Source organism: Chrysemys picta, chromosome 2, assembly GCF_011386835.1.
Source record: "Chrysemys picta bellii isolate R12L10 chromosome 2, ASM1138683v2, whole genome shotgun sequence".
Classification (NCBI taxonomy): domain Eukaryota; kingdom Metazoa; phylum Chordata; order Testudines; family Emydidae; genus Chrysemys; species Chrysemys picta.
Genome location: NC_088792.1, coordinates 229,364,168 through 229,385,354, shown reverse-complemented (window position 1 = coordinate 229,385,354; position 21,187 = coordinate 229,364,168). Strand labels below are relative to the sequence as shown.

General features: G+C 39.8%; 2 protein-coding genes across 2 annotated transcripts in view; both read left to right on the top strand.

Moving 5' to 3' along the window:
* The window catches only part of LOC101932491 (cytochrome P450 7B1), a 198,541-nt gene that overhangs the window by 169,189 nt on the left and 8,165 nt on the right, over nt 1-21,187 (top strand). The window contains exons 2-4 of the mRNA XM_005288096.4: nt 1,970-2,106; nt 14,252-14,842; nt 15,290-15,496. Of these exons, the coding sequence (XP_005288153.2) occupies nt 1,970-2,106; nt 14,252-14,842; nt 15,290-15,496 (935 nt within the window). The remainder of the gene's footprint in view (nt 1-1,969; nt 2,107-14,251; nt 14,843-15,289; nt 15,497-21,187) is intronic.
* On the top strand, nt 3,082-5,368 carry LOC135981730 (uncharacterized). Its single transcript, XM_065585645.1, has 2 exons — nt 3,082-3,804; nt 4,799-5,368. The coding sequence occupies exons 1-2, from the start codon at nt 3,228-3,230 to the stop codon at nt 5,272-5,274; spliced, it is 1,053 nt and encodes a 350-aa protein (XP_065441717.1). The 5' UTR covers nt 3,082-3,227; the 3' UTR covers nt 5,275-5,368.

Below are 21,187 nucleotides of genomic sequence, written 5' to 3'. Positions count from 1 at the left end.
TGGTGTTTAACAGTGTTAAGCTTATTGCCGCTGAGCTAAACATGTCTGAAGCAAACGATGACCCTCACGTCTTTGTGATAGCAAAATGTCTCCCTGATGTGATCCCACAGACTTGGAGCATTAAGTTAATTTTCCCCTGGATTTCTGAGCTGCATCCTTTTTACCCCGCGGAAACCTTGTGAGGAATACAGCTTTTGACCGAATGACAGAGCATGGAGGGTGAAATTAGATGCATTAAATTAAAATATGACAAAAAGCCTATCTAAATATTTGTCACAATGTTACTTGTGCGGCGTAATGTCCAACCCAGGAAGTGAAAGCAGGCTATTGCTGGGACTTAATAGTCTGAAAAAAATATTGGTAAACCATCCAGATTCCTTACAGGCTTTGAGAGGATAATTGAGGGTATGGTGTAAGATGTCAGAGTTCCCGGTTTGGTGATCCCTCTATCTAATCTCAGATTAGTTCCTTTCCTGTTTTCATTTGAAATAGAATTAACCATTACAAAGTTGTCTTTGGTCCTTGGCCATTTTTGTGCCACTTGAACAAATAATGCTGGTACTGGCCGCTAGAGGTTCTAGGATACGTTTGTTGGTTAAGTAAAGTATAAAAGAGAAATACCCCGCACACACACACCCCCCAAAAAAAGTCATAGTATCCAATGCATCTTTTTAGGCTACAAAAATTATTTTCCAGTTTGTCGTACAGCACTTGTGAAAGAAAAAAATATTATCCCAAGCTACTATATAAATAATTATTAGAAAAATGAGTGTGTTCAGTTAGTATTAAATGTAGGAAGAGATCAAGTCATATGGCTTATTTCATTCATGTGCATTCATCAAAACAAGAGGTTTTAATTTTTTTAAAGAGCTAAATATTGAAATGGCACATTTCTCTTTTCTTTTTGATTTTCTGTTATAACAGGCTATGGAAAAATAGGAGACTATGATAGGGTTAACCCTGCTGCACAAAAATCCATGCTGTGTATGACGGTAGTAAAGCTTGTGATCCCTTGATCTTTGATTAGATTCAAGCTAGTAAATATCTTATGATTAATCAGAATGAGTTGTTCTGCATGTAGTATAAGTCACCTTCACAGATGGGTTGTAGAATCAGTTGTTTGTGAATATTTGTTTTAATCCTTTCTAAAACAGACTTGCTTTATGTGCTCAAATCATATTCAGGCAACTAAATATCAGTACTAAGGGAGGAAACTTGCAGTTATGAATAGGATAGTAGGTCAGCATTAAAAAAGGAAAAAACTAACATAACTTAAAATGTCACTCTGCTATTGTTAAAATATAAGTGATACACAGAGTATGCTTCTCATAAGTTGGCGTATATAATTATATGGAAAAGCAGTTATAAACCATTCACATAAGTTGCTATCTTGCAGGTACAAGAACTGTAGAGACACACACACTAAAAAACTGTGTTAAGTATTTGGTCCTTATTATTATTATTCTGTTTTTAAAAAATGCTTAGTTAGAATTATAGCATTTTGGGGTGTAGGTAGAGTGTAAAAAATCTATAGGACTACCCTTTTCTATGGTATGTCAGCCTCCTAATTACTTAAATAATTGCCTTCTGATTTAGTTTACATTGACATGCAAAATACTGTGTGAGAGATCTCTTGCTATGACACTTTCATTACCACATCTCTAAGGATTTTCTATAGAATGTAGATTTCCATAGATCATATATAACGTTATGAGATTGATAGGAAGATATTGTGCTGTGTAGTAAAAGCACCTCAATTTCTGTCTTATTTCTCATAATCGCTACAGTGAGCCTTTTGTGCACAGAGGTGTGATTGAATTTAACCTGCCAACATATATGAAGAACTTTCTCTATAATACATTTTATATTGAGAGAATGATATATATATATATATAAGGTGCATGTAATCAAATGTATATGAGTTGCTATCATGCAAAGTTAATCCCCTTTTCTCTAATGTTTTTAACAGGAGGACCGGAGAACCCCCGTTAATAAATGGTTGGATTCCTTTCATTGGGAAGGCCTTAACTTTTAGGAAAGATGCTTTCAAATTCTTGATATCTCAGCAACGAAAATTTGGAGATGTTTTCACTGTACACATTGCTGGTGAGAAGCATTTTACTATTTCTCTTGCCTTTTATGTCAATTAAATTAATTATTAACATTTTTATATTTTATTTAGAATTTTATTTATTGAAAAGCCTTTATCTGTACTTATGACAGGTCTACGTTTTAGAGCCACATGACCAATGAAAATTACTTTGTAAATGAAATATTTTAATGTGTATTATATATAATCACAACTATAATTTTTTGTGTGTGTGTGTATATATAGTGTGAGTTAGTATATGCACACATATTATGCCAGCACATATAATATAGGTAAACAGAATATTTACTGTAGATTGTGTTCTCTATAGAAGTGAGAACTAATATCATCTTAACATTGCACAGGAAAACATTACATCAAATTTAGAAAATACTCATAAAAATTGTACAGAATATATTTTTTACCCTCTCTACATCTGGGTTGACAGGAGCACTAGGAAGTGAGTGACACACTGACTCATTGATACAATCAGGATTAGAACATGGAAACTTCCTGCCTAACCATACGTCCTGACACTGGCATAATAATAGAGACTGAGATAATGATCTGAAATACAGTAACTTCAGCGCTTTTTATCTTCTTAATTTTAGGCCTAATCCTGCTCTGGCTTAAGTTCACAAAAGTCACCTTGATTTCATTTGGAAACTTTGGGGTACAGGAATGCAGGATGGCCCCTAATGCTTTCTTTATATCTTTTAAAATGTGTAGGTAGATAGACTCAGGCCTGGTCTACACTAGGCGTTTATGTCGAAGTTAGCGCCGTTAAATCGAATTAACCCTGCACCCGTCCACACTGCGATGCTATTTAGTTCGACATAGAGGTCTCTTTAATTCGACTTCTGTACTCCTCCCCGACGAGGGGAGTAGCGCTAAATTCGACATGGCCATGTCGAATTAGGCTAGGTGTGGATGGAAATCGACGCTAATAGCTCCGGGAGCTATCCCACAGTGCACCACTCTGTTGACGCTCTGGACAGCAGTGCGAGCTCGGATGCTCTGACCAGCCACACAGGAAAAGCCCCGGGAAAATTTGAATTTGAATTCCTTTTCCTGTCTGGCCAGTTTGAATCTCATTTCCTGTCTGGACATCGTGGCGAGCACAGCAGCACTGGCAACGATGCAGAGCTCTCCAGCAGTGATGGCCATGCAGTCTGGGAATAGAAAGAGAGCCCCAGCATGGACTGATCGTGAAGTCTTGGATCTCATCGCTGTGTGGGGCGATGAGTCCGTGCTTTCCGAGCTGCGATCCAAAAGAAGGAATGCAAAGATCTACGAGAAGATCTCTAAAGACATGGCAGAGAGAGGATACAGCCGGGATGCAACGCAGTGCCGCGTGAAAATCAAGGAGCTGAGACAAGGCTACCAGAAGACCAAAGAGGCAAACGGACGCTCCGGATCCCATCCCCAGACATCCCGTTTCTACGAGGCACTGCATTCCATCCTCGGTGCTGCCGCCACCACTACCCCACCAGTGACCGTGGACTCTGAGGATGGGATACTGTCCACGGCCGGTTCCTCAGACATGTTAGGGGACGGGGAAGATGAGGAAGGAGATGAGGAGGGCGAGGCAGTTGGCAGCTCTCACAACGCTGATTTCCCCGACAGCCAGGATCTCTTCATCACCCTTACAGAGATCCCCTACGAAGCGTCCCCAGCCATTACCCCGGACACAGAATCTGGTGAAGGATCAGCCAGTAAGTGTTGTAAACATCTAAACATTTATTTTTAACAAAACAGGAATATTAACAATTAAAAGAATGGGTTGTTCATGATTAGTGTGCCCTAGGCGCTTAACGGTTTAGTAAGGGGCAGTGCAAGTTTTGAAAAGAAATCTAGCAATGTCCGGTTTTCAGTGATTGTCCTGCACAAGCCGCTCTACTGTGTATTCCCTGCTACTGCAGCTACAGTAAAATGCGGTCTATATGTGCGGGGATAGAGCAGTAATCCTCCTGGGACATCTCGATGAAGCTCTCCTGGAGGTAACTTGAAAGCCGTTGCATGAGGTTCTTGGGGAGAGCGGCCTTATTGGGTCCTCCGAAGTACGACACGTTGCCGCGCCACGAGATTATCAGGTACTCGGGGATCATTGCTCTGCACAGCAGGGCGGCATACGGCCCTGGTCTTTGGAGGCTTTCCCGGAGCATTCTCTCTTTGTCGCTCTCGGAGATCCTCATCAGGGTGATGTCGGCCATGGTGACCTGCTTTTAATTAGGTAGGGGAATGTTAGTGTTGGGACTGCTTTCCCGTTCCTTTACAGAACTGTCACCGCTGGTTTGCAGCCACGCGGTGGAGGCGGGAGAGGGGCAGCCGAAAGGGATCATTCCCGGGGACAGCCGCGAGGGGGTGGGACAGGGGCAGAGTTCCCGCTTGCCGGATTGCTGGCAGCAGGGACTGACATTGATTTAAATGTGAAATGAGGCCAGTGGTAATATAAAAGTTTTAAACTGCCACAAGTGTACGGCTTACCATGTCTGCCTGCAACAGAAATTCCGTTGTGCTGCCTCGCTTCTCAAATGTGCTGTTCAAGACCCCAGGCACAGAATGCGAAGGCCGAGAATTCGACCTTGTGCTGAGTGCGCATGTGAAAGGTGCTGTGCATGGTCTTGTTCACAGAGAAAGACTATGTTCTTTGTTCACAACTACATTTATCTTTCAGAGGAATTCACTCCCTTTTTCCCATTTCCACAGCCCCGTCTGCGACTGTCTCACAACCTAGCCTGGAATCACACTCCCAGAGGCTAGCGCGGATTAGGCGTAGGAAGAAGAGGACACGGGAGGACATGTTCTCTGAGCTTATGGCCTCTTCCCAAGCCCAGGCAGCACAGCAGACCCAGTGGCGGGAGAACTTGACCCGAATGCACCAAGCCAACATGGATCGGGAGGAGAGGTGGCGGCAGGAAGACCAGCAGGCGACTCAAACGCTGCTTGGACTACTGAGGGAGCAAACGGACACGCTCCGGCGCCTTGTGGATGTTCTGCAGGAACGGAGGCAGGAGGACAGAGCCCCGCTGCAGTCCATCTCTAACCGCCCTCCCCCGCCACCAAGTCCCATACCCACCTCACCCAAAGTGCAAAGAAGGAGAGGCGGCAGAGTCCCTGCTAACTCTCACTCCACCCCTGCAGAGAGCTCTAGTAGCAGAAGGCTCTCATTTCCCAAAATTTGAAAAGTTCTTTCCTTCCTGCCTGACACAAGCCCACGTCCAAGTTTCACCTCCCAATGCCATGTGTAGTTGATAATAAAAAATTCGTTTCTGTTAACTACTGTTTCAATCATGTTCTTTTGGAGGAGGAGGGGAAAGGGGGTTGGAAATTGGACAGGACAGTCTCCTTTGGCAGGGTACATAGTCGGGGGCAGGCACAGCAGCAGGGCACATACACAGTGCAGTGATGCAGTGACTAGTTGCCCCGGTTAGTCTGGGAGGTTGTTTTGATGTAATGTTGGGGGGGGGGGGGGGTTGCTCTGTGACTTTGTGGCGGGGGAGGGCAGTTACAGATCTTAAGCGCCGGTCCTTAGACAGGATCACAGAGCCACACAGCATGGGATCTGTAACCGTCCTCCCCCTGCCACAAAGTCAAATAGACCTCCCATACACACAGTCCCGATCAGGAGGGGTGACAGGCTCCGTTGAAACAAGCATCCCACCGCAGCGGAGCCTGTCAATCCTTGAGTTTAGAAGCTGCATTCGCATCACAACACTAGACCCGCCCCGCACCACAGTCTGCGTCCCAGTTTTAAAAAATTCCCGCTAAAACAGTATTAAAGAAAACGGTGTGCTTTAACAAAGTAGAACTATTTTTATTTCGACACGTGTGTTGGAGGGGGGGTGAAGGGGGTATGTAACTGGATAGGATAGTCAACATTACCTGGGTAAAGAAACGGGGGCAGGTTTAGCTTCTCAGTACACAAACTATAAAATCACAGGTTACCCTGCTCACTCAGGAACTTTGCTTTCAAAGCCTCCCGGATGCACAGCGCTTCCCGCTGGTCTCTTCTAATCGCCCGGCTGTCTGGCTGTGAGTAATCACCAGCCAGGCTATTTTCCTCAACCTCCCACCCCGCCATAAAGGTCTCCCCCTTGCTCTCACAGAGATTGTGGAGCACACAGCAAGCTGCTATAACAATGGGGATATTGGTTTCGCTGAGATCACAGCGAGTCAGTAAGCTTCTCCATCTCCCCTTGAGACGGCCAAAAGCACACTCCACCACCATTCTGCACTTGCTCAGCCGGTAGTTGAAGAGTTCTTTTTCAGTGTCCAGGGCGCCAGTATAGGGCTTCATGAGCCAGGGCATTAGCGGGTAGGCTGGGTCCCCGAGGATGACTATAGGCATCTCCACATCCCCAACAGTTATTTTGTGGTCCGGGAAGTAAATACCTTGTTGCAGCCGTCTAAACAGACCAGAGTTCCTGAAAACACGAGCGTCATGAACCTTGCCCGGCCATCCCACGTAGATGTTGGTAAAACGTCCCCTGTGGTCCACCAGTGCTTGCAGCACCATGGAAAAGTATCCCTTTCGGTTAATGTACTGGGTGGCCTGGTGGTCCGGTGCCAGGATAGGGATGTGAGTTCCATCTATGGCCCCACCGCAGTTTGGGAATCCCATCGCTGCGAAGCCATCTATGATCGCCTCCACGTTTCCCAGGGTCACTACCTTTGGCAGCAGTACATCAACGATTGCCTTCGCTACTTGCATCACAACAACCCCCACGGTAGATTTGCCCACCCCAAACTGGTTCGCGACTGACCGGTAGCTGTCTGGCGTTGCAAGCTTCCACAGGGCTATGGCCACTCGCTTCTGTACACTCAGTGCAGCTCGCAACCGGGTGTCACTGCGCTTCAGGGCAGGGGACAGCAACTCACAAAGTTCCAGGAAAGTTCCCTTCCGCATGCGAAAGTTTCGCAGCCACTGGGATTCATCCCAGACCTGCAGCACTATGCGGTCCCACCACTCAGTGCTTGTCTCCCGTGCCCAGAATCGCCGTTCCACGGCATCAACATGACCCATTGCCACTGTGATGTCCTCGGCGCTGGGTCGCCTGCTTTCTGACAGGTCTGTGCTACTCTCAGACTTCAGGACATCACCGCGGTGCCGTAGCCTCCTCGCCTGACTTTTCTGCATCTGCCTCAGGGAAACCTTTATGATAAGCTGCGAAACGTTGAGAGCGGCCACAACTGCAGCGATGGTCGCAGCGGGCTCCATGCTCGGAGTACAGTGGCGTCCGCGCTGTCAATGACTGGAAAAGCGCGCGAACTGTTTTCCCGCCGGCGCTTTCAGGGAGGGAGGGCGGGAGTGATGGACGGATGACGACAGTTTCCCAAAAGCACCCTCGACTCATTTTGTTACCCAGAAGGCATTGCCGGCTACACCCAGAATTCCAATGGGCAGAGGGGACTGCGGGAACTGTGGGATAGCTGACCACAGTGCACCGCTTCGAATGTCGACGCTATCACCGTTAGTGTGGACGCACAAAGTCGAATTACTGTCCTTAGTGTGGACACACACGTTCGACTTTGCAATATCGATTACAAAAATTCGATGCAAGTAAAATCGAACTACTCTCGTAGTGTAGACAAGGCCTCAGTTATTTAATGGGTTTTTTCTTCTCTAACTTCTGTGATCCTAGTTCAAATTAACAGTTTTACAGTAGCATGAATTAACACTGCTATAGTGGAGGCACTCTCATTTTTTCTACTATTCCCATATTTTTAGGGAGTTTCAGACCAAAGTGTGAACTTAATGAAGTCTGCTCTATAATCTCCCAGCAGCAGGGAAAGTTTTTATTTTTAGATATTTAAAATTTTAAATAAAAATCCAAGCCATTTTTCAACCAATTTCAAGTTATCAGGTTACAAACAGGATGCTCATTTTTGAAACTCTTTCTCCATGTAACCAAAAATTGCTTAATTTTTAGATATGCAATTTTACAAGTTGTTAGTTTTATTACCTTAATTCATTCCTTTTGCTGTTTTGAAACTTAAAAGAAGTTCTTTCATTTAGAAAGGGACTACAGCACATGCACAGAAACTACTTTTGGTAAAATGTAATCTGTTCGTACTATTGTTAATATACTTTCATAATATATAAAATAATGGCTGCTTCTGAATGCAGATTAATAATAATAACTCAAAGCAAGACAGCCGTTATGAATATACTAATAAAATTGGGTACAGTTGCACTTCAGAACTTGTGTGGGACATTTCTTTCTCTCTCCCTTTTTCATATTTTAATATAAGAAAAGGGTTAGTGTGTTAATTTGTTAAAGTGTTAAAATATGTGATTGAGACTTAAATTAACAAATCCCATCTCAGTGTGATGGTAAAAATTCTGCCTTTAATCCATCTTCTCATCCCTAGATATTGTACTGAGGGATTCATTGATTAATGCAATATATGCTTAAAATAGTGAGGCAAATAGAGTGAGTTACACAACTAAATTTGTCATTATTTTGGAATATCCCAAGTTTTGTGAATTTATATCCATATATACTTTAACGTCACTTTTTATAATTCAATATTGAAAACATTGAATACTGAGAGTTTACTAAAGAGAAATAGTAGCGAACCCTCGTTTGTTTTTATTTTGTTTGGGTTTTTTTTAAAGCTTAGTTAGTACTTCATATCATAACCTTAGATACCAAGACACACTGGATTTCATGATGTTTTAGCGATTTGACAAAGATGATGTTTGTGTGTGCAGCAAACAGAACTTCCCCTGTTTTATATGTACTATCATTACTTTACCCCCCTGGTGGGTGAATAAAGGTCTTGTCAAAAAATTCTATCAATATATATTGTTCTAATTATCAGTTCTCAAAGTAGTTCATTTGGAAAATGTGGAACGATGCTTGGAGTTTCTGGCATTGCCCCGTACCGGTAATGCGATTTCACTGATTGTACTTTCCCATGTGATGAGCAAATGATTGTCATTCCGAAAAGTCGCAAGGGACATGGATGTCATCTTAATAAAGAAATTAAAAAGCACATCTTTCTCTGAGAAACAATGTAAATTCCTGACCTGTCGCAGAAAATAGTTCTCTAATTGGTTTTGTGTGGTGGTGCAGCAGAATCGTTTTCCCTAAACGTCATACCGGCGAAGCACTACTGTACATCATTGTCAACAGTTCAGCAAAATCTTCCTAATAAGAGGACGATTACGTAAATGTGATAGTCTTTAAAAAAAGAGTTGTTTCTATATGATAGTACTTCCAAATCCAACCTTTTTACTTGATAAGGATCAAGAACAAATAGACAGCCAACTAGGTAAGAACTTTAAGACCCTTGAAAAGTCTTTTCATTGTTTTTCATGATAAGACTGTTTACTTTTACTGATACGTGATTAGGAACCATACCGGATGTTGTAGTAGTATATTTTTGACTAACCAATCTCAATTTTAAAGAAGAGAATCTACATCTTATAGTTGTTATATTAAGTACATTTAGCCTCTTTAAAAGCACTCCTAGTACATTTTAAAAAAATAATATACATATATACCATTTAAAAAGCTTTTCAATCCAAAAATAGATGAAAAGTAATTTATCTTAACTATTTAAGCACTGAAGTCCATTGAAAATATTATTTTAATAACTTACATCATTATATATCATATGAAATGCTTGTCATTCATAATTAGCATTTAAAAGGGCCCAGAGTGCATTATTAGAATAATTTCTTAACTATCATACAAATACTGATTTATGTGCTAGGATTCACCAACAGTTGACAATTTTCATATCTTCTGCATCAATCTTTTGTTCTGAGGAGACTGTGTAAGCTGAACGGAGATATCTTAGGCATTCTCAGTAGTGGCTGTAATAAAACCTGAAGGATTGGAAAGAGAAGAACAGTCATGTCCACAGATGGAAGAGGAATCTGAAGGCTTTTACAGGAACAAGTGAAATATTCAGCTAATTTTACTTGTTTTTATGGTATTAAATAGAAGAGTTTACTCAGCTTACTAAGTTAGAAGGAATTTGAGCATGATTTTACTGTACAGACATGTCTTCTCAAATGGTTATGAAAAAGGATTTTTAGTGTCCACAGACGTTGTTGAACAGCTACAAAGGACTTTAAAATTGTCACAGTGGATTCAGTATAAATGGATTTAATATTTAAAGCCACTACTTTGGAGATCTTGTGGTCTGTTATCCTGCACTTTTTAGCAAATTTGGGAATTAGCTCCTACAGCTAGTCAGATGGAAGCTGTGGTGAGCACCAAAATTTTGGTTTCTTTGTTTATGGTATGGGTTCACTTCTGAGAGGTAGCTCCTGATGGTATCTGCAGTGTGGGGGCATTTGGGGGGCATGCCTATTAAAGTGCTGAATAATGACTCACAAATGTAGGAAGGCCTGCATTTGTTAGTGCCTGTTACCACCAGTACATAGACATTGCTCTGTAGAAGTGAAAACAGAGCCCAATAGGGGAAATAAAATGATTTTTTTTTTTTGAGAGAGAGAGAGAGAGAGAGAGAGAGATACTTAATTAGCCCATGCAAAAAAAAATTATAATCCTAATATTATTTACAATAACGTATAGTTGAAATCAACAAACTTTGATGATTGGTTTTAGATCCCAAAATGCTGCTGAGGGATTGTATGTAGATAGAGGAGCTATTTTTACATTATTATACCAGGTAATTGACAATATGTTACAGACACAAGATGGGTGAGGTAATATCTTTTTACAGAAGTTGGTCCAGTTTAAGATATTACTTCACCCACTTTGTGTCTCAAATATCCTGGGACCAACATGGCCACAACACTGTACACAAATATGAATACACTGTTAAACAGGTATAGCTGCTATGTAGTTCTTCTATGTGCAAGTAGGACAGAAATCACTAAAAGTTCCAGTTGCTAGTAACACTTCAACAGTTTTATAGCCGCAACTAGTGACCTGTAGGTTTTGGTCTTTATTTAGAAAGAGATCTAAAATCTTAAGTTACTTGGGCATAGGTTCTATTGGAGGTACCTTAACAATTTGCACCATTTTTTTTTTAAACCAGCAATTTTTGCCTTCTCTATATATGGGTTAAATATCTCTCATTAGAATTTTGTAAATATTGTAACAGAGTTTTTGTGTCATATATTTCTATAATTTGTTGACTTTTTGGCAATGATGTGGCCTGGAAGCTGAATTTGACTTTGCAAAAATGAATTATATTTTAGCATTTTTTTATCAGCTGGAAAATAAGACTAATAGAAATGTTCATCTGTGGCACACCCTTAATCATAGAAAATTCAGAGTGAAGTCTTTTCTTTCCAAAAATTTGTAATTACACTAACATTGAATGAATGTTGTTTTAAGACTATTTATTAAAATGATGTTGTTTGCTTGAAGAATAATTTGCTTAGAATCATGTTGCTTATTTTTTTAAAATTATCAGAATTGATGTGCATTTGCTAAATGTCTGATTAAAGATCACAAAGAAACTTGTATTTTGCATGTGATATAAGCAGATGGTGCACAGATGGTTTAAATTAATATTAATTAAAAAATCTTAACTTAAAATTGTTTACCCTGTAAACTCAAAGTTGGAAAGCTAGCTAACTTCTTTAGGGTTAATAGCGCTCCAGTCTACTTATTAAAAATTATACCAAAGGTTTTTTATTTCCAGCCCTTGATCAGAAAGATAGTGGCCTCAGTAAAGGGTCTTGAGGAGAAAAGGTATAAGAACTGAAGTGGAGAAGAGTGCTGAAGGTTGGCAACACTAAGATCTCCAACAAAGATCTTGGGTATCCTGGAGTTAAAAAGTTAAAGAAGCGCTTATTCTGAGATCAAAAATGCATTCACGTCCTGCAATCTAGTAAGAGAGACCTCTTATCTAGTGATTGGAGCAAGGTCAGGAAGCTTCAGTACTGCTCCTGACACTGCCAGTAGTCTGCCATGATTATTTTTAGACCAAGAAAGGAAGTAACTCTAAGATCCCAATGCCACATTGTTTAATTAGTAAATTACATTATAGTAAAACAAACAAAGAGTAACTTAAAAACACTCAAAAATGTTTCTTTGACAAAGACCTTGGACGGAATTCTACCTCGATATGTGTTTTGTGCAACCCCTTGATTCCAACAGGAATATAAGAGTCCAATATGTACTCATAATTACCACACCATGGTATATGTATCCACAGTCAAAACAGAAAATAACTATGGACTCTCACATACCACTAGATGTTACCGAGGGATAATTGCTGACTTTTAAATAGTGGCTACTTTATGTACACAGAGCCAAATTCTGTCCTCAATTACACATGTGCAGCTCCCATTAAAGTCAAAAGGAGTTTCACCCATTCAGCAGGGCAGAATTAGGCCTCAGATCTTGTAAGGATTGTTCCTTTTCTTCTTTTATAGTGTGGATATTTCACTGAATATATGTACATTTTAATGAATTTTTTTTTCTAATATATGCACAAGTTAAGACTCACAAACCTTTACTGTAAATTTAAACTTAGCATGGGCCCAGCTATAGTAAATTCAGAATTAATTTTATTTTGGGAGCATTATTTTTTTTTGATCCCTGACAAATGACCAGCAGTTTGACTTACCAGAATCTCTTTACTAGTAATTGACTTTCGGGGGAAAGAAGCTACAAAATTAACCCTAAAAACATCTCACACAGAAAAATAAATGGAACATTTTAAAAGGAAGTAAAAATTAATGTGAATTCTCTCTGTAATGTTGCTGTCAGGTCAGCACTATCTCTTCTGATTACGAATGTAAGAAAGGGTGATAGAGTATGTTGTTAGTGCATTCTGATGCGATAATATTGGGTTCTCTTTCTTTGGGGTTAGCTTAAAATCAAGATAGGATAGCATACTTCCAAAAATACTTTTCCATTGTTTTAAAATGATGGTATATTGCACAGCAAACTATTTTTTTTTTAAATAAATCACCAGGTTATAATTTGTTGATACTATAATAAAGCTGCATCATCCTGTTAAATTTTAAAAAGTCAGGAAAACATGGAAGAAGTAAACAAGACTGAAAAAGTATTTTAGTTGTCATGTTTTCTTTGGGCTATGGGAAACCTCATGGGCCCTGATCCTACAATAGACTTTCATGTAGATGGACCCCTGTGCTCATGGTAACCCCCATTGATTTCAGTGGGCTCTATATAATCATAGAAATGTAGGTCATCTAGTCCAGAAGCCATCTTGTTCAGCCCACTACACTGAGGCAGGACCAAGTATATGCCGGAAGGTGTGCAGAGCTCATTGTAAAATTGAAGCCTTGGTTGGTGGGACTAACCTGGTCCACATAATTTATTCTCTTCTGCTTGAAGAAAAGCAGCATGCTGATATGTTAGCATATTTCCCACTTCAACCCCTCTCAAGCTATTGATATATTGCCCTTTCATATGGAACTATTTGCTTGTTCCTTTTTTGCCATTAAAAGATATCTAAAGATGTATAATTTTCAAAGTGCTTTTGAAAAGCATAATAAAGCTATATTGTATTTTTCTTGAGTTTTGCCAAGTTAGTAAATGATTCATATGACTCCAAAGTACCATGATTATGTCACCCTCTACTGTTGTCAAAACAATAGCTCGATCTACACTTGACCTCCCTCATTCTAGTCTACTACAAAAATAAAGTCTCTGACTTTTTTAAAAAACTAATTATTGTAATTTCTCTCTCTCTCTCTCTTTTTACAACTAACTTTTGAAGATTTCTATGTGCTTATCACTTGAAACGCTTGGGGGGAATGGCTTAAATCAGTGATTCCCAAACCTGTTCCGCCGCTTGTGCAGGGAAAGCCCCTGGCGGGCCGGGCTGGGCCGGTTTGTTTACCTGCCCCGTCCGCAGGTTCGGCCAATCGTGGCTCCCAGTGGCCGCAGTTCGCTGCTCCAGGCCAATGGGAGCTGCTGGAAGCGGCATGGACTGAGGGACATACTGGCCGCCACTTCCAGCAGCTCCCATTGGCCTGGAGCAGCGAACTGCGGCCACTGGGAGCCACGATTGGCCGAACCTGCGGACACGGCAGGTAAACAAACCGGCCCGGCCCGCCAGGGGCTTTCCCTGCACAAGCGGCGGAACAAGTTTGGGAACCACTGGCTTAAATTAACATTGAATATTATTAATAATAGTAGTAGTATCACAAAAGTACTGATCTGTATATGTGGTTCTTTTTCTTCTGTTCAGGTAGATATATTACCTTTATCATGGACCCATTCCAGTATGTTTATGTGATCAGAAATAGCAAGCAACTTGAATTTTATGAATTTGCTGATAAAATGGCATCAAGAACTTTTGGCTATCCCTCTTTGTCAAATTTCCCAAACCTAAACGAAAATCTGCATCGAATTTACCAATATCTGCAAGGCAAGCCTTTGGACATAATTTCTGACCACATGATGAAAAATCTCCAGCATATATTTGAATGGAAATGCTCACAAGCAACAGATTGGAAAACAGAAAAAATGTACAAGTTCTGCAGCTTTCTAATGTTTGAAGCCAGTTTTATAACACTATATGGAAGAGATCCTGCTGCAGATGGCCACAATGTTATTAGTGAAATCAGAGACAAATTTACCAAGTTTGATGCCAACTTTCCCTATTTAGTTGCAAACATACCAATTGAGTTGCTAGGAGTTACCAAGAAGATTCGGAAGGAGCTTATACATCATTTTTTACTTCGGAACATGGCAAAATGGATGGGAGGGTCAGAAGTGATCCAAGCCAGAAAAGATACATTAGAGAAATATGAGCTGCTCCAAGATTATGACAAAGCAGGTAGGAAACTTATGAATGATTGCTTGTCTAAAATAAAATAATTTACTATAGACCTTTGAAATAAAAAGGCAAAATGGCGACCTTGAAATTTTTTATGTTCTTTCTAATTGGCTAATGATAAAATATTTTACTCTGAAACAACCATCTATGATAATTGATTTTTTTTTTTTTTGGCTGAGGTGGTAAAACAAGATACTTAATGGTGATAATGAGAGAGATTATAACTGAGCAGCATTTACTTCCCTTCTCTTCTTTCCCCCCCCCCCCCATTACATTTCAAACTATTCTCATTAAGCAGAAAATTAGACTTCAGAAGCCTATTGGTCCTCATTAGCATTCACTGATCCTTGGCTGGGTCTGTGTCCTAACATCTTTTAATTAGCACACTGCAAATCTAATCAGTGTAATAAACGCTATTAATCTTCCTTTTCACTTATTTTCTCCCAGCACATCATTTTGCCTTCCTGTGGGCCTCTGTGGGAAACACGATTCCAGCTACATTCTGGGCCATGTATTATCTTCTGCGGCACCCAGAAGCTCTTGCAGTGGTGCGTGACGAAATTGACCATTTGCTGCAGTCAACAGGTCAAAAGAAAGGGCCTGGATATACCATCCACCTCACCAGAGAACAATTGGACAACCTGGTCTACCTAGGTAATTTATTTTTATCTGTTGTGAAGAAAAGAGGGTATCTTTCTGCAAACTCAGTTTATCACTCATTTCTGTTTACTGAGAAGGTGGAGGACACAGCTGCTTAATTGACATAATAACACCCATTTACATCAATTATAAATTATGTAGTTTATAGCTGTAGATACTCTCATTGCATGTAAACATTAAAGCCTAGGTAATTAACTATGCAAAGTATGCAAAAGGCTAAATCGAAGCTTTGCAATTATTTGAAAAAAGTTTATATGCCTATTAAGTTGTTTGATTCTGAGCATCTGCCGAAGTGCTAATGCATTTCAGATACTTCTGTAGTGTATTGCCAAGAAAGACCCTTTCCTGAACGGAATAAAAGTAGTTAGGAAAATCAATTTGTGCTCAAAATGTAGTTTACTATTTCCAAAACCAGTTTTATCTTTTTAGATCTTAAAAAAAAGCTTGTTTTGTTTTAAAGTAACCTCAGATGTGTGACTCCTAACCAAACACAAGTAGAGATGCCAATGAGATCCAATATTTTTAGTAATAAAAATGAATAAAACCTTGAAATAATATGGAGAATCTTAAGGGATAGGTAAGAAATTACAGAGTTTTCTAGGTCGCTGATTCAAATGTGAACCATGTTAGTAGACATAGAAAATTGTTTCCATTTAGTGACTGGATTGGCCTTTGTAATGAGTTGATGGTCTCTGTTCATTTCCTAATGCACAAACACCTGCAGCACAAAGCTAATGGGGTTGATTTTCAGAGCGACAAATGGCAGTCAGGCACCTGATCTTAGGCCACTGAAAATGTCTACCATATCCTTTGACACAAGGCTCCATTGTCACCAGTTGGTTATAGCATGGACAATCACTGAAGGAGAACATAGAGACTGAAGTTCTATTGAAGTTAATGGAACCACTTGTGTGCTTGAAATTGAGCATGTGCTTAACTGCCCTACTGGATCAGTGCCTGAATTGCTTTTCCACCCCTTGAAGAGATCCCTTCAGGTTAGTGCTGAGACACATTAGCAAAGAAAGATGGGAAGAGTTTTCATTCTTTGCTCACACTGTACTTGTTTTGCAAATAATAGAAGCCTCTGTTCTCCAGGGCTGTCTTATCTGGCAAGTGTCACAAACCCTTACATTCACTTCTTAAAACTGAGTTGATTATCATAGAACAAATGTAAAACTGAGTTTGTTTTTTCCCCACCTTTTTGGTACAGGCTGATACGGTCATCCAACTGTATATAAACTTAGAAAGTTGGCTTCATTACAGAGTCACTGAAGTCTGTTGGTGAAGATTTACTTTTATAAATTGATAAAGAACATTTTTGATGTAGAGGAGATGGACAATGTTATTCTGAATGAATGTCCATGAACTACATGACTTTCCAAGCATGTAATCTATGTTGTTTGGGAACATGAGTAGAGCTATGTCATACCAAGGTTAATAGATGCATGGAAAAAGTTACCCGGGAAAGAATGAAAAAGTTTAAATGAGGTCAAAAGACAACTTATTGTGTGTTTGGAAGAGGAGACTGGGTGGTATGGTGAAAAAACAGGAAGACTGAATGAAAGAAAATGTGAAAAGGATAAGCATGTTGGGCCAGACGGCCTTATCCTGAACTTAAAACGTCTGTCCTTATTGTATGTTTAGCTTTTTAAAAATTAAACAGTTTTGTAAAGTAACTATTTCATGATTTGCACCCACTGCCATTAAGTATCAAACCAATTTAAGTACCTCACTAAAACCATCTGAAGCAAAAAGTTCAAAAACATTAAATATATCATCCAAACTGATGTTCTTTGAAACCTTCCAGTACCTTAGTACCAGTCAATTTATATGTTTGGGTGGAAGTGAGGGCAGCAGATTCTGCCTTGGACATTTTTGTAACAAGTTTGATAAATTTTCTGATCTGATGAAGCTGAATGTTGTATGAACAGAAGCCAGCTTTCAGTTCTTCTTTCACTTTAGTCATAAAGGAACAGATACAGTCCCACAAAACAATAAAAAAAGAGAAAAATCCGCCTACAGCTAGGTGCATTAAATAAATGCTTTAATGAAAAGTGACTCTAGGCTAATAATACATTGGGAAGAATGTGGGGCTGATCCTGCACTGCTTGCACACCCAAAATTCCCAGCTGCTACACTGACAGTTTTGAGTACATAAAGAAAGCAGGATCAAGCCCCATCTATACATTTAAAGCATTCTAACCATAGCATCTGAGAACAAGTTTTTCCCTTTTCATCTCACCCTTTAACCCAGTGCATACAGAATTGGGAATTCATCCCTCTGTCCCGACATGAGTAAGATAGACCGGGTGGGATTCTTGTATGTGTATCACCTTGTCATCTTACGCTTGTTACTCTTTTCCTGTTCTAAATGTTCTGATTCCTGCAACCCTGTTTTGTCTTACTATAGCTATAAGGACCTTTGATTCCTCATAGTTTGGAGAAGAAGAATAGTCAAGATCTGTCAAAAGAAACATCATCTTTGTTGTGGTCAAATTTTCTGGTCTAGGGAACAGTATGGCTTGACTGACTTCTGAATCCATCATTTAGACTTCTATAAAAACTAAGACCTGTCACCAAATCACAGGCCTGATTTTTTTCCCCCCCAGCTATTTCTGGAACAGCACAGTTTCCTTTTTGTCCTGACTTCTCCAGGAACCAGAATGTGCTTATTTGTATGTGCAGAGTAACATACATTATTAGTCATTATGACTCACAATGGAGCTCTAATATATAGTAAACAATAATGGTATTTAGCGCACATTTTGTTCCAGCCATGTTTTCTTTATTTTGTTTATTTTATAATTTTACGTTAATTCATATTGTGAAGTATTCTTGCCCCATGACATTGCTGAATTCCAGATATTTGTTTCTAAAGGACAACTGCTTGAAAAATAATTGTATGTATATGAAAAGGTAGAAAAATTTTAAGTAGCTGCAATGCAAGTGTTAAGCATGAAAAAATGTTGCTGACATTTGAAAAAATAAATATATTCCCTAGTATGTGCTGGTCAGTACTGCTCAGTTCTTAGTAAGCCACAGATACACTTGTTTCAGACATTATCATTTATGTTGGCACACTATAATTCATGATGTAAATTATCACCAAAAATATTTGCATACTCAATAGCTATTTTTCTATAATACACTCTAATAATTATAGTGCCCTATTACCTGCTAAATGTTAGTATAAAATTAACAATCCATTATGCACAATAAGTTTTATAAAACATTTACAGATAGAGATCATGTTTAATTAAAATTAACTTGCATATGAAAGCCAAATGCACTAATGATTCGCAATGACCTTTTATTACCTGCAGTCCCTTGTTTTGGCTGGATGATTGACAGCTTGCTGTTTGGCTACCATGTTGTATTTCAGCTGACAAGACTTTTCATTTTAACTCAATTTGCCTGCCTATCACAAGCTGGTGGCAGGCCAGGCTCAAGTCACCCAGCTTTGCCTCAGCAGCTTGCTCTATTTCTCATTAGTACGCATTTATTCAGTGGAAATTGGAAGACAAATGCTTGAAGGCATGTGAACTAAGTATAGCAAATTAGGTTTAAAGACTGAATATTTATAAGTATATTGAAACAGTTTTTTTAAAAAAATCTAGAATGAATTGAGAGCTGAGTGCTAGCTTTGGTATAAGAGAAATGAAGACAGAAGTGGGAGGGTTCTAAGAATAACAATACTATGAGATGTCTCTCTCTTTATAGAAAATATGTAAAATCGCTCTGACAACACCTTATCAACTAACAGCCTGGCTTCCCCTTTATGTAGCGCTTGTACAATGAAGTTTAGCATCTCGTGTGTGTAAGAAGGGAAAAAAATGAGGGTCATGTTCATTTGCTGCTTGGTTATCCCTTGGTATGCTTTAAATTGCCTTGTTTGTTCGGCACTAGCACAGAAACAGATGTTGCTCTACCGTGCTGGATAATTTACTGTACCTCATGGTGCAGAATGGAAGGCCTCCCAAGCTACCCAGCTGGTCTGTCAGTAGCACTGGCTGGTGTCTGCTGAACTATGACAACTGCAAGTAAAGGCTGCAATTTTATTGTGCAGTTGTCATTCTTCTCAATGTATAACTCCAGCATTCATACGGGGTTGTGGAAGGCTGAGTGTCTATTTTTTAATGTTAGACTGCAAACCCATCTAAGCTCCATTCTCCTTTGTTGATCATAATGTGACTCATTACTTTTGTCATCTAATGATCATCGGCATGATCGCTCAGAGCTAGAGCCAAGCTCGCCTTCCACACATAACTGGTACTGGAAGGTAAAACAGATTTGTCATTTACGATCTGACCGCTAAGCCACACTTTGTGCTCCATTATTGTGATTAACTTCTGCATAAGATATGCTTGCCCAATTGTCATTTGTGATACTGCAATGAGCACAGACTGCCATGCTTCCTGGGAGAATGTCAACCAATAGGATGTGACCGTGTAGCTCATGATGTTAAATGTAAACCTGCTATTTCACAGCAGCAGGTCCATAATTATTTTGCTTTTCTTTTTTTCCTCCTTATTTGATTTCTTGGGTGAACAGTGTTGCTGCATATGTCAGCTACCATTTTCATATTGTAGACTAAAGTGGTGTTATCAGCTTCATTTTTCCAAGGATGGAGACAGCACAAGAGTGGAGGCTGGACCTTTTCTTTGTACCGTGTAAAGTTTTGTTGCCAGAGCGCTGCCAGTTGAAATCTATCGTGTCAGGTGCCTTGTGGCTATCCGCAGTAGAGGCCATATTCTGGAACCAGAGTTCTTTTCTGGCTTCGTCACCAACAAGCCGATTTGACTCTGCCTGATTATAGTAACGAAGGCAGTCCAAAAGAATATGCACAGACTCACTGTGCGTCACATTGAATCACAGCGCTGGCCACACAAAGCTGACCGCAGCCTCATTTCTTTAGACAAATGCACGCTTAAGGAAAAACCTCCTGCGAGAAAGCATCCAAGGCCGCTTTATTTGCTATGCATGCTACACCAGATTTAATTTTTAGTGAAAGAACGTTTGTTATTATCTTTTTCAGATGTATCTATGCTGTGTAGCTACTGTCTCTAATAAACTAACCTTTGGGTGCAGGGATTATGGTGCCACGCTAGACACTTAGAGGAGGTTTATTTTATAATACAGAGCATTAATACGGTCATAAATGTATTATCATGTGAAACTGAAACTCTATTTTAGGCTATTTTTCACACTGATGATTAGAAGGAATCAAGTCGCATATTACAGCACCCATAAATGCTGGTGGAAAAATAGTCAGTTTTGATTACAAAGTGAGAGATGCAGCACTAGACAGGAGCTACATGCTGATATGCATGCTATCAGAATGATTTATGCAAATTATGCATATTATTCCCAAAGGAATTCCTCCTCAAACTGCCAGGATAAATTGCCGGAAATTAGCCATAAAATCTGTCGTGCTAGGAGCAAAAGGTGAAGGCCACTGGGAAAGCAAGGACATTCAGCTTCTGGAGCCTTCCAGGATATGATGATGTTAGGAATCTTGTTTGCCATAATACTGAGAAGAATGTTTTTTCTCATGATTCAATAAAAGAATTTTCTCTTTTAAAATTGCCAAGCAAATTGTTTACATTTACTCTGAAAATAATCGAAATCAGAGTTTGGCAGCATATCTTGTTGGATATTAAAAAATGCCTCAAAATACCTCAAAAT

Coding starts and splice junctions, on each gene's coding strand:
- LOC135981730 (XM_065585645.1), top strand. CDS start 3,228: ATGCAGAGCTCTCCAGCAGTGATGGCCATGCAGTCTGGGAATAGAAAG. Junction 3,805..4,798: donor ATCTGGTGAAGGATCAGCCA/GTAAGTGTTGTA, acceptor CCATTTCCACAG/CCCCGTCTGCGACTGTCTCA.